Source organism: Rhinolophus hipposideros, assembly GCF_964194185.1.
Source record: "Rhinolophus hipposideros genome assembly, chromosome: 20".
Lineage (NCBI taxonomy): Eukaryota > Metazoa > Chordata > Mammalia > Chiroptera > Rhinolophidae > Rhinolophus > Rhinolophus hipposideros.
In genome coordinates this window covers 22331391-22345546 of record NC_138066.1, presented here as the reverse complement: position 1 = coordinate 22345546, position 14156 = coordinate 22331391, and the positions used below count along the sequence as shown (strand labels likewise).

At 41.2% G+C, this 14156-nt stretch overlaps 1 protein-coding gene across 17 annotated transcripts in view; it reads right to left on the bottom strand.

Moving 5' to 3' along the window:
* Positions 1–940: 940 nt before the first annotated feature.
* The window catches only part of SYNRG (synergin gamma), a 65472-nt gene continuing 52256 nt past the window's right edge, over positions 941–14156 (bottom strand). For 10 of the 17 annotated variants that reach the window (XM_081029216.1, XM_081029218.1, XM_081029212.1 and 7 more), the window contains 3 exons: positions 13679–13827; positions 2992–3102; positions 942–1620 (listed from right to left, as the gene is read on the bottom strand). In XM_081029216.1, the coding sequence (XP_080885342.1) occupies positions 1489–1620; positions 2992–3102; positions 13679–13827 (392 nt within the window). In that variant the 3' untranslated portion in view covers positions 942–1488. Of the gene's footprint in view, positions 1621–2613; positions 2706–2991; positions 3103–13678; positions 13828–14156 lie in introns of all 17 variants that reach the window. The other 7 variants (XM_081029217.1, XM_081029215.1, XM_081029220.1 and 4 more) reach the window with 2 other exon arrangements.

Below are 14156 nucleotides of genomic sequence, written 5' to 3'. Positions count from 1 at the left end.
TGGAGAAGATGAAGGTAAAAGGTGTATGATGGAACAAAACAGAAGTCCCTCAAGTTTTGTCCTGAAAAGGGAAAAGAATCAAATTAGTTATGTAAAGCAACAATTATATAGGCAAAACCAACATTTTCAGTTTACAAATAAAAAACTAAGTGTAGGTCAGAGAGCCTAAGTCATACCAAGTGAAACATACAAGATTCAAAATCTTCATAAAGCACATAATTCACAGAATGTGTGTCCTAGATTGGCATGTTCTTTCCAGGGATAACAGTACATAACCACGTGGTTTTCTTCTTTTACCCTGATTTTATGCATTCAGTTTAAGTGACAAAGAAAACTTCCTACACTAAAGGCAGGAGCCTTTTCCTTTTATAATTCAGTGCTGTTTTTGAACAATTTTCTTCCACTGCTTCTAAGCTGTGCACTTCTACCATAAATATATATCACAGCACTACTCGCCTCACCAGGGTGAGGCCAAGAACCCCACCTTCTCACCCTGAATTTTCAGGTCTATCACACAGACACTGCAAAGTCAGGCAGTACTGGTCCCTATGCAGTCATTTCTCGAAATTTGGACAGAGGCCACTGAAAAGAGATTTCATGCCACTGCCTTTCCAAGTCCTGTCTGAAAAAAATACCATGTTCAGTCTTTGTGAGGCCAAACAGAAGTTTTTCAGCGAAGGCTCCTAAGGGGAAGGATATTCATTCGTCCTGATATACAAGGATTTGGGCCTCTGTCAAAACGAACATTCTTCTCCACTGCCAAATGCTCTGCCAGGCATGCTTTGAGAAAATATCTTCTTCACAGTTGATAGTTTTAGAAATGAAAGAAAAGAGTAGAGAATTGGTTCAGTTGCGACAGCAGAGTTGGTCAATCTGCCCTCACCTACCTGCCATTGTCCAATGGAGACGAGCAGAATTTTTTCCATAGAAAGAACATAAATGTAATCACAATTTCCCATTTTTATTTATTTCAGATATGAACACACTTAATGAGGATAAATGCACTCTATTTCACAGGACAGTATGTGTTCTAGATATAAATAAGCACTGGCTCAAAACATTCTTGCCAATTCCAGTCCTATAACAATAATTTATTTTTCTTCAAATGTCAATTCTTCACAGTTTCAATACTGCAGCAGCAAATTCCTCAGATAAAGAAAATTGTGGTCCATGTTTTTAAACACCTTAACAGAGCTAGAGATGAGTTGGCGAACTTCTGGTGCCACAAGCAGTTTGGGTAGGGCAATTTTACCTCAAATCCCAAGGCCTGGCAGTGGGAACCACGGGACAAATTTGGGTCGTCTGTAGGAATGACAGAATTTCCACAGCCCCTCGCCCCCCACCTCGTGGAGAATTCTTCATATGGATTCATGAAAGTGATCTTCGCAGTACTTGCATTCTGTTCATTGGTCCCTGTCACTCATGGGTGTGACAAAAAAAACAAACAAAAAAAACCAAAACCCAGTTGGTACTTCACAGAGTAGCTTTTCAGAGCAAATCAGGTAGGATGAGGCCAGGAGGTTTGGGTTCCACACAGTTGATCCAGAAGTTGGCACAGCTGGCGTGATACTGGTGTCCTCCATAAGCCAGCTTGAAACTGTCTGTTTCTGAGTTGAATGCCTGCCGGAAATAAACAGATACGTGGGGCAAGTCAGCTTCTTCTGCACCGAAGAGCCAATCAGCTACCAGCACATACACTTCTCCAGGTCAGAGGCCGCGGCCAAACTGGCACACACACAAAAGCTGAGCTGAGCAAGTGGCTACGGAAAGTCAAGTAAAGTTTTCTGCTGATAATTTAAAGTATGAAAAAAAATCTTTACCATTACACCCAATTTCAGCAAAAGAGGGGAAATCTTTCATAGAAAAGGTAGACAGAGTCCGTAGGGGTTGGGGGGAGTGTCATGATATGGCGAATGAAAAGAGCCAAGGGCTGTGGCTAAATTTTATCCCTCCTGCTGAAAGAAGCCCTTCCTCTAAGGCTGGCAGTTGACTATAACATGTAATCAATTCCTTCAGTTTTGGGCTGATTACAGTCCCATCATGAAAGAAAACAAAAGATTAAAAACTTAGGGTCTAATGCCATTGGGAGCTCATAACTGAACTGACATAATTAAAAAGTCCAACTAGGTACAAGATTTGCAAACAAAAATGAAGATTAAACACATAAGAATTATTTCCGGATGAGTAATGCTTATAGGTAAGTTACAGCCAGCCAGTCGTAACCTGAACCACATCCTGGGGTGTTTTCTAAAGAACTACAAGTAAACAAATAAATAAAACTCTAAAACCCTAACGATTTGTTTTTTTTCTGATAATGGCCAAATCCTGAAGCTCTTTGGTCTCATTCTGTATGCCCCTACAACTTCGTCTTCCAGGAGGTGCTCATTCTGTCAGCTGCAACACCAGAAGCCAATCATGAGATACCAGCATGCACACAAGGCCGAAGGGGATCCACACAGACACGTTAGTTGATTAAATCAAACATGGGAACAAAGATGACTCAGTAAAGGATTCATGATTGGAACAGTTCAGGATGGCAGTGGAATCATCTGATTTGCCTTCCACACTCAAATTAAGATGGAGACGCTAAGATAAAGTGTAACTGGTTCATACATTTTTAGGATGTTCCGCTGCCGGCTTCTCTTCTTTCTGAAATAACGTTGAAACCATAAGGTCAACAAAATTCCCAGAACAGGGCCTCTTGCCTGCAAGCAAATCCTTAGGGTTTGAACCTTGTCTCTTGCACAAGCTGCTGCGGCCACGATGCAAACAGCACGCTCGCCAGAGGGAAGAACAGCATCCGTCGTCCCCTCCGCAGCTTCCCCATCGCCCTTTGAAAGACTATCCCTGCTCCTGTGATCAGATACCAGGGCTTCATAAAATCCCCACCACCTCCGGGCACAGACCTTGTAGTGAAGAGTAGATGGGGTTGTTCCCCAGGTCATGTTAGGGAAGCGCTTTGCCACCTGAAGCGGGCGGCATGGGACTTACCCGGCTCCTGGAGTCCACGTTTAAGAGGCACACCCCACAAGCGAGTTCCTGAGCATTCTTGATCCCCGGCCGTAGCATACAAGAGGAAAAATCCAGTGAATTTTCATCAGGCTGTGAAGACAAGACAGACGGCTAAGAGCCCAGCAATTCCAAACGCTGTTGGCTCGTCTCCCTGACCACTCTTCCCCAACAGGTCCAACAGCAGCGAAGTAAGTAAACTCTCTACTCCCACCAGTACAATGATGCAATTGCCCAAACATTTGCTGATTTGCCTTCCACACTCAAAATTAAGACGGAGACGCTAAGATGGCGTGTAACTGGTCCCTACCTGCCGTGTGGTAGGGACTCAGGATGCTAACAGGGGCAACATCAGCGCCTGTCCTCTGAGAACTCGGGTGGACGATGGGGACCCAGGTGGGTACCTGGCAACACAGTGTGACAAGAACAATACTAGGGGTACGCACCAAGTGCCAGGGCACCCGAGGGGTGCGCGCACTTACTCAGCCGCAGGGGGGAGGAATGCGATGGCACAGAAGGCTTCCTACAATGCAGAAACCTGATGCGTATACGCTAGGTGCAAGGGACGGGGTGGATGAGATAGGGCAGGGAAGGATATTTATTCCATGTAGAACAAGCAGCCCATTTTAACCTAGACAATTCTTTGTTATGGGGCCTGTTCTCTGTGTTGTAGGATGTTTACCAGGCTCCCTGGCCAATTTTGGGGAAAAATAGCCCCCCTCTCTCACCATTAAGAACTGACTTTCCAAAGAGAAAAAAGTATGCACACACACACATACACACACACAAATACACATATATACACAAACACACGTACATAAGTTTATTATAAATTTTACTGATATAAGATGTGCACTGCACAATTTACAAATAATAAAATATACAATCATCTTTATTGCAAATTCTATATAGTTGCTTGATTCTCACAGAACACTTTCTTCGGGAATTTTAGCCCAACTCTTGGTTCGATAGTCAACCTATGCTCGTTTTCATGCAAGAGTATAGTTCTGACGTGAATATTGGTTGATGTTTTCATGTTAAGGACTAAAACTAAAGTGAAACAGCAAAGACACGTTTCAGAATTTCACTCGTCTGTCAAATACGCAAGGTCGTTCTTTGCTGAATCAGGTAATAGTTCTCGAATACTAGAGAAAGCTTCCTCAACTTTTTATTCTAGTCACAGTATAATGGCCACAGACACAGCACACGTTTAAGCTTAATCTGCATTATTAACATTTTCTTTCTAACCTTCTCAAGTGTAGACAGTCAACAAATCCAACCCGGATTTGTAGTATTTGCTGATTTCCATGGTATAAATACTCCCAGCATGGTTGATTTCAAGCTACCAATGTGATGTCACTGAATACGGAGCTGGAAGAGATGCGTGCAGCCCTATCATACAGTATGTCCACAGATGGACGTAACAGACTAGGGTGACCGACGTCCGGGCTTGTGCACGACTGCTCTGGCTTTAGCTCTGAGGAAGCCCCTCGGTCCTGAGCAAACCGAGACAGTTGGTTATCCTAGGACAGACGAAAAACCTCAAAAACTAAGGACTAAGCAGATGGGAAAGGAAGTAAAGATGGGAGGGAGACGATAGGAACCAAGTGGAGGCTCAAACGATTGTCCTGTCTTGAGAACCAGAAACAAGAGCAGTGTAGGACAGGAGCGAGAAAGTTGGAGGGTTACCCATTTGGGCTCCGAAAGATGTGTGAACTGAAGAGTGCACAGGTACTGCAGTGGGATGTGGTAACACAGTGCAGTGTGGTCGTGGAATGGGTGGCTGAAGTGAAATGGAGACGAGAGTCCTGGAGTCCTGCCATCAAAGATCTGGGAAGCTGGTGTGTAGCTCGTCTGTCCTCATGGATATGGAGGTGACCCAGGATCATGGCAAATTCCGGCCATGATCCTAATAGCTACCTCTTCTGTAGTTATTTTAGGCTGAACCCCTGAGGAGTTCCTACACTGTTTTGTATTTGCAAAATTGTATTATTCTTCTCCAGAAAGAAAAAGGCTCTTATCTAGAAAAAATGTATAGATTATATATATGATCCTTTCTAATTTGAAACAATGTAGCAGCTCCATAAACCTTTCTTCATCTAACCTGAGCTCAATCCATTCAAACTTCACCTGAGGATGAAAGGATAGACAGTTCTCAAAGAAGAAACAGGAATGGTTTCAACTGCGTGCATGAAGAGTCTGATCTAGGTGATTGCAATAACCCTACGTGGCCTTGGCCACGCCACAGGATGATTTTTCTTTTCTTTTTTAGTGCAGTCACGGACACGTTGGTTAAACCTAGCAGCAGGTGTGACTATCATTTGTTTGCTGTCCAATTCTGTCATCTGTAAAATGGTAACAATTTCATTTACCCTCCTTCCCTCCCCCAGTTGGTGTTGGGGCCCTCAGAGATATATAAAAAGTATTCCAGAAAAGATAAAATAGTCTCACTGATGATCACAATTACTCACTTTGACAAATAAAGCCTAACGAGCTTTTTGAAGAGGTTAAAAACATAGTAGGGCACATCTATAAGCTACACTATAGATATTTATACAGATGTTACTGAATAAGGACTATTTTTCAGAAATAATTAGAATCTGGGAAAACTGTGAATCTTAAAATCAATTAAACTAATATAAGTCCTTTAATATCTGTTTACCAAAAGCAGAAGAGAAGCAAATGAAAAGGTTATGTTGTAATGCCACTGAAAATTTTAAGGCTCTGCATAAATTGCCCTGTGGTCAAGTTAATCTTTCACATGATACAATTAACCTGTATAAATACACATCTATAAGCAGGGGGATTGCTGTAGTACTCAGTGTGACACCTATCAATGGCTATAATTCCGTAAGAAGGTATGCATGCCCTCTACAGGGCACTTTAAATTAAACACCATTCACTTTAATTGGCAAGTATTTCATGTACTTAATAAAGATTTTTTAAAAAGTTATATTATACACTGACAAGTCCCAGAGCCAGACTGGGATATATACTCCTGAGTCTTTAGCCAATGATAAATTGCTAACGTGATGCCCAAGACAATCGCTATGAAGGAAGGAGACTTTAGTAGTAATGAGTGTTCTTCACCAATACTCTCCTTCTCCTTCTGGACAAAAGGTAGGACGGACCTTCCCTCGTCCCTTAAATGAAGCACGGCCATGTAACTTGCCATGGCCAAGACTATGAGCATAAGTCGCTGCTGGAAGGAAGCCTTTAAGACCAGTGTGCTAGTTGTCCCGCTCCCTCGACCCCCCATGGTGACCGGCTATGTCCCATGTGGTGAAGGCTGTTAATCTAGGGCCCTGAGGGAGGAGGCCATGGCTCAGAGACCCCTCCAACTTGAGATGGGCATGTAGCAGGAACAAGAAACAAAGCTCTGTTGTTTCACATTGCGAACGTGGGTTGGGAGGATCTGGTTTCTTACCACAGCATAACCTAGCCTAATTTGACTGATATAAAGAGTGATGCAGACAGAGGTTCCACAAGCAATTCTAGACTTTGACTTTGGTTACAATAGCCATTCTTGGCTACGATATTTTGTGTACTTTTTCCTATTGCTACCCTAACAAATTAGCACAAATTTAGTCACTTAAAACAACATACATTTATTCTCTTACAGTGCTGGAGGTCAGAATTCTAAAATGGGTTGGCAACACTGCAATTCTTCTGGAAATTCTAGGGGACAATCTATATCTTTGCCTTTTTTCATTTCTAGAGTCTGCCTGCATATTCCTTGGATCATGGTCCCATCTTCCATCTTCAAAGCCAATAGTGTAGCATCTGCCAATCTTTCTCTCTCTACTTCGATTGTCATGTCACTTTTTCTCATTCTCATTATCCTGCCTTCCTCTTAGAAGGATCTTTGTGATGACACTGGACCCACCTGGATAATTCAGTATAAGTTCCCCATTTAAAGACCCTCAATCACATCTGCAAAGTCCTTTTTACCATATAAAGTAACAAATTCATACTCTGTTTCCCCGAAAATAAGACCTAGCTGGACAATCAGCTCTAATGTGTCTTTTGGAGCAAAAATGAAATATAACACCCAGTATTATATTAATTATATTATAATAGTCGTATAATAAAATAAGACCGCATCTTATATTAATTTTTGCTCCAAAAGACGCATTACAGCTGATTGTCTGGCTAGGTCTTATTTTCGGGCAAATACGGTAGGTTCCAGGGATTAGGATGGGGACATATTTGGCAGCGGTGGGCAGGAGCGGGGGGCATTATTCTACCAACCATGTCCACCTTCTGTCAGCTGAGGATAGCCATGCAAAGACATGATGAAGATTCTGTCTCTAAAACACTGTGCAGACTGGCAAGATGACAAAAATGCTATCATTATTAAAAATAAACTGTTCTCCTGATAAGCCACAGCAATAGGAAGTCAGTACTCTGAAATTCATTGCTTATTTCACATTGAAAAGAAGCACGAAAGAATTTGTATTATACTCAGGATAATCGTGGGATCAAAGAGCCTGCATGATTTTCAATTCGCTAGAAGCCAGGAGAGTAACAGCCCTGTCTTTTTTTTGTAGATTTTATACGGCAAAGATGGATTCGTTTTGTTTTCCAGGGCTGAGTCTTTCTTTGTTCTCAACCTACTAAATTTCAACCCACATACACGAGATAAAACCTTAGCTAACAATTCACTCACTTCACTAAACCGGATGATTTTTACCTGAGTTTCTGCAGTCTGTGCCCAGAGGAGATGTGCTTCTACCACAAGAGGGAGTTAGAGTCCGTGGATAAAAAGGGTATTAAAAGGAAAGGGGAATATAAAACTTTGCTAGTGCTACTTCTAGCTTAAGTAAATATTAGGGAGCCACGATGTGGAGGTGAAGACTGCACTCTACTTCCCACAGCCCAGGCGCCACTAGTGCCACGCAGCACTAACTCTGGGACTTCCTTTACTGGAGAGAAGTAATGCAGCCATCTTTTGACGGGAATACTTCCTTGGAGCCTCCATGGGAAGAAACAAATATTTTTTAGCATCTTAAAGTTGGGACTAACATGGCAGGAAGAAGAAAGGATTTTTAAACAGTGATGTGCATTCCAATTCCAGATTTGTCAGTTTTAGGAAAGTTTCATCTCTGAGCCCCAGTTTCTTCACCTTTAAAAACGGGGGTTATACTACTGACCTCATGGGATTATTACCAGCATTAAATGAGAACAAAAGCACGTAGCACAAGACATAGCAAGTTCTAGGAGCAAAACAAACAGTGACTATGATATTCATAGTATTGAAATCCAAGAGCTGACAGTGGCAATTTGGTTCATTAAGGAACTTTAAAATCTACCTAAAATGAAGCAATGGTGTAAAGAGTTAAGGTTCCCATATAAACTCAATCATGCCTCTTATGATTTCTCTGCTTTGAGCCTCTAATTCAGAGTCCTTGGAGTTTGTATACTTTTGTTCCAAGTGAACTGAACTACATAGATGCTGATTTATATCATTTATGTTTATGTATCTGTTTTTAGATTAATAGCTTCTTCATGACAATTCATACCTTATACTTCCTCTGTAGAATGTATACTATTCTTCACGCAGTAGGCAATTCAAGTAAGTTTTAGACCAAGGACCTACCGGTTATCAAGAGGAAATGACATGGTATAATCAGGAAAAATATCTGAGCAGAGAATGATTGTTCTTCTGTTACAGCTAACCTGGTAAAGAAAAACAATTGTGACTGTAAAAGCATGGGTGCTTATGGAAAAGAATCTTCAGTGGTGTCCACGTACAGTTTGCGGTACACTCCTGTGTTGTCTCGCTGCAGACTAATTAATACCTATACGCTCACCTGGTGTCTAGAAAATGTCAGATAAACTCACTCACTCTCTAGGCAGGGATGCTAGAAATGGGTGTTCATAATGGGAGTGTGCAGGAGAGAGCACGCATACCTGGCCACTCGCCTCACTGACCTCACATTTTGCCACACTGAGGGATTCAGAATCACCGTATGTAAACAGGATAACACTTCCCAGGTTAGAGAGGTGACCAAACTCAACAGGCTTTCTTCGAAATCACAAAATCAAATTCCATGGCGTCTTTAAAAAGGTTTGAACAAAATACATATTTTAACAAAAAAAAAAGAAAGAAAGGGGAGGGGAGAAGGAGAAGGGAGAGGGAAAGAAAGGAAGACAGACCAGCTAGGAGGGGTGATCAGAGTCTAGAAGACAAGCCTTTCTCCTGAGCAGCTGTAGCATCGTGGGAGCCTGGAAGTTTGGGAAGATGTACAAGGATGAAGCTGGCTTCCACCTCACCGGTGACAGCAGCTACCCTGAGAAGTAAACACCGAACAACCCTAGCCAGGATTCTCCCCAATTATCCTTTGCCACAAATTACAAAGAACTAATACATAACGAGCTTGGTTAATGCGCTTGGTCTTTTGTGATGCCTTTTCTTCAAAGAGCTATGGCAAGGAGACACGCTTTGCCATCACACCCATCTTTTCCTAACAGTACCAGAGAAGAGAATACCCTCGCAGATGGGTGGCTGATTTGAGGGTTTGTATAGAAATCAAGTTTTCAAAGTGTTAATTACGATGAGAAACTGACTGTCACAAAACAAAGAACCTTAAAAGCTAAGGAAAGTGGGAGACTTTTAAGCTACTCTATAGTCCTGGGATATAAATCAGGGAAAAGAACTTGATTGTTATACATTAAGTTGCTGTCAGATAGACTCCTGGTGTTTCCTCTCATTAACCTTGATGCTAAATAACAACCCACTATCCCCAAAAAGATTTTGCCCATTTCTGGTTTTACCCACTCAGCCTGCTCATTTCAAGGAGGTAAAAGACTGGAGTGATTGAAAAAGCAGACTTCTGACTTTCAGACTGAATATAGGTCTCACCCATCTCTCTGTGCCCCAGTTTCTTCATCTGTAAAAGGGGAAGTATAATACCCTCAAGACTTTTGTAAGTATTATGTAGATTACAGCCATTTAAAGAGTGGAGAATGGGGTCTAGCACATGGCAAGCCCTCACCAGAAGTTGGCTAATGGTGATGATGATGTTCATATTAACACAAGGTTAGGAAGCAGACGGTGGGTGAATTAGGAGAAACCCAGACACACATTGATCATGAGACACAGTTCCCTGGCCAATGCTGGTGTTATGAGCCTTGCGCTACCCCCTGCCACGGTCACGGGTCAAGCGGCAGCCCATGGCCGCTCATGGCAGCCCAGCTCCAGGGAGAGCTATTGTTCACAATCTTAGCTGTAGAGGGTGCAGCCCACCGGCCCATGTGGGAATCGAACCAGCAACCTGGCGGTAGGAGCACTGTGCTCTAACCACCTGAGCCACCGGGCCAGACCAATCGTGAGATTTCTAATGCCTGGTCTTAGATAACGTTTTTCACATCAATACGTGGAACAAATAGGTTTGGAGCTAAGACCTTGTAAGACCGGTTAGAGAGGCTCTGATGAACTGCAGTGTTAATGATGCAAAGGTAACACACTGAACTCCACAATAAACAACTGGTAACAAACATATCCTTCTCCAACCCACAGCCTCATAGGCACCCACACATACATCACTAACAAACCAACTTCATTCGCAGCGGAAGCTTAGAAATGTTTTTAAAACCCAGAGGTTCATCACTCAAACATAACCCTATTACCATTTTGTCAGACTTTCTTCCGGCCCTGTAGTAACCATTCTGTGTTATTTCAAACTTTATGCTCCTTTAAAAAATGGCTGCATGACACCCTAGTATGAAGAATCACACAATTTACTTGACTAATCCTCTAGATTTGGACTTTTAGGATATTTCCAATTTTTCACCTTTACAAAGAACTTGTGCTTTTAACTTGCTTCTTTTTGAGAGTCTGCATTTAGAACTATTGCCTTAGGAAGTTTTCCTAGAAGTGGAATTCCTGGAAGTCAACCATTCTGAATGTCTGTATGTTCTTTATATCATTCAACTTTCACTGGATATTAATGCAGTGCCTGGCACTACTCAGATCGAGAACAAAAGATGAACAAAATATCGTGTTGGTTCTTGTCCTCAAGGAGTTCAGGGGCCGCTGAAAAGCATATTGCCAAACAACTTTTCCATAGGGTGGTACAAATTTGTATTTCCTAATCAATTTCCTAAGAAATAGTGCCCATTTTACTGCATCAACACTATCAAGATTCAAATAAACCAAACACAAACAGGGCTTACTAGTAGGTAAAAAATGAAATCTTTTAATTTGAATTAGTATTTACTGATTAGCTGTGTCTCCCCCTTTATTGAATCACTTCATGTTTTTGCTGATTTTACTGGGATGTTGGTATATTTCTCATTGATTTGTATGTTTTTTTGACAGAGCAAAGACATGAGCCCACCATCAGTATGTACTGCCACACCTTTTCCTAGTTTACCAGTTAGTCTATTTTTTCCACACTTAGAATGACTTTCACTGATTTGTAGTTGGAGCTATTCCATTTGGCCTATATTGAGAAGTTTTGTAAGAAACTACTCAATGAAACCCGAAAAGATATTTGAAGGTATTAAGTTAGTTTCCTTTAGAGCCCAGAAAAGAAGTTTTTGGTGTCAGGAATAATTATGCTTCTCCTGAGTAGTGGGTTTATTTTCATGTTATGAACACAATCAGTCATGGAACTGATCATGTCTTCTTTACATCAGCTGCAAGAATGGGAAAGCACATTCAAAGCACACATTTTTGTACTTCATCCCTGGCTTCCCCACTGACATTTTCCCTATCCATTTAGTTAAAAAATTTAAACCAGTTATTAAAATTATGATACAAAAATGTATTAGATACAAAGGAAAAGTCCCACCAAACACTGTGTTAGAGCACAAAGAAAAAAAGGACACAGTCTGGCTGTTAAGAAGCTAACAAGCTAGTGGGCCAGAAACAAGTAAACACACAATTGTCAGCAAGTGTGAAAGTGCTCTGATAGAGAAAAAGGCGCCATGGACACAGACAGGAAGGGCGCCTAATTCAGACGAAAGGCTGTTTGGAATGACTTCTGGGGGAAAAGATGTAGAATCCAGAGGGAAAAGCAGTCTAACAGAGAAAGAGGCAAAGGCAGTCCAAGTGATGGAAAAGACCTTACATATACTGAGCTAAGCAGTTTAAACTTGATTTTGAAGACCGTGGAGAGCCCACTACAGGATTTTAAATGGGATTTAAATGACCTGATCAGATTTGCATTTTAGAAAGAAATGTCTAGTGGTGGTGTGCAAATCAGATTGATTTCTGGAAGTATTATATTTCATATCACCAAATAAACATAATTTTATCTCTTCAAATATTTATATTTCATTTCTTATTGTACTGGCCAGAACAGTATTTTAAAAAAATAATTACCCAAACTGTATGGTTTTAGGTTGTAAATTGAAAAATTGTCCAAGGGAACAAAATAAGAGATTCTGGAAATGATTTAAACTCCTTAAGAACTTAATATTAAAAACCAGAAGCAACCTAACAATGGGGAGAGGATTTGCTATTTAAGATGTGTTGTTGGACTCGCTGGATATATCAGTACAGCACAATAAGAGCTGCTTCCTACCACACTGCTGCAATCTCCTGAGGATGAGTCATACAGTTAAATGGAAGAAAAAAATGAAAATGGAATAGCATATTTATTCCAGCTGTGGAAGGAAGATACGTTTCTGAATATTGTGAAATAAAGGATGTTATCAGAGACAAACTGTGTAGTTATGAATATTTTAGAAATAAAATAGTTTTGCTCAATAAAATGTAAAAAAACGGGAGGAAGAAACAGAAGAGGAAAAAAATAACTGATATAAGCTTACCAGCATATATGTGTGTGTATATTTATACGTGTGTATAAATCTATTACAAATGTGAAATAGGTATGGTCAAAAGAAACAGGTGATCGGTTTACACATAAAGGAAATAATAGTAAATTATCATCTGGAACATTGGATAGCCTCTCAGGAAATGAAAGAAATGTACAAAACACCTTTAGGGAATCAGGTACAGACTTGTTAAATTAAGAAATTGACAAAGAAAGCTGGAACACAATGTGAAGAAGTGAAGACTGATGATCGCCAGTGGCACTGGCAGCTAGCTCAAGCGCTCGGAAAACCATCTGATAAATGCCGCATGGCTGTAGACGCATGAATGCATGGATATGTGCAATCACACACTCGGACCTCATCAGTGCATTTGGAAGAACTACACTCCCCAAAGGGAAAATAGCTATTTATTTAAAGATAGTCAGAGTAGAACTATTCATAACTGGAAAAAATGAAAATAATCCAAGAACCGAAAAAGGTAAAAAGGGTAAACGAACCGTGGGAGAGCAACAAGATGTACCACACAGTTTTTTAAAAGGACACACATATGGGGACATAAATAACTAGAAGTGCAAAGAAAGCAACTCAAACCAATGCTTTGCAAAACATGCACGTATGTATGTGAATTCAGAAGGTTTGTAGGTAAGAGTGAATGTTTTCCTACACTCTTTATTTCCTTTAGGTACAACAGGCCTGGGAGCTGGCCAGAAGCCAACCGGCTACTACTCAACTAACAGACAAATGTTCTCTCCTTCCTTTAACATAACACGATATGGTCTGCACCTTCATCTTCCAGTAAGTGCCATTATAGGAACAGATACTCTGCTTCACAACTTTGGTTTCTGGAAAGGAAAGTCACTACTGAACCATCTAATAGGCTTACCGTGAGCGTGGCGAGTGACATGAAGCCGATTAAGTTATTCCATACTTTATCGATGTCCTTTAGCAACTGCTGGAGTTTCTCGCTGCACACTGCAGTGGCTTTTATCCCCAGCTCAACACGTCTGGTTACCCTGTACACTTCAACAACAGCTGACAGGGTGAGAGAAGAGAGTTAGGTGCTGGAAGTATAAAGAAAGGATGAGCAAGACGAGGCCGCTTCACTGCTTGCTGATCTCTCCGTTGGAAGTAAGGACTGTATCTGGACAGAGGTGAGCTGACTATTCCCTGGGACCAATCCACCTCTCAAAGCTTCAGCATAACTGACTGTAAGAGCAGACTCTAGAGCTACACTGCCTGGGTTCAAATCCCAGCTCTGTCACTTACTGTGTAATCTTGGATAAATCACATAAACTCTCTATGCCTTAGTTTCCTCATCTATAAAACTGGATAATAGCAGTACCTCCTCAAAGGATGGCTGA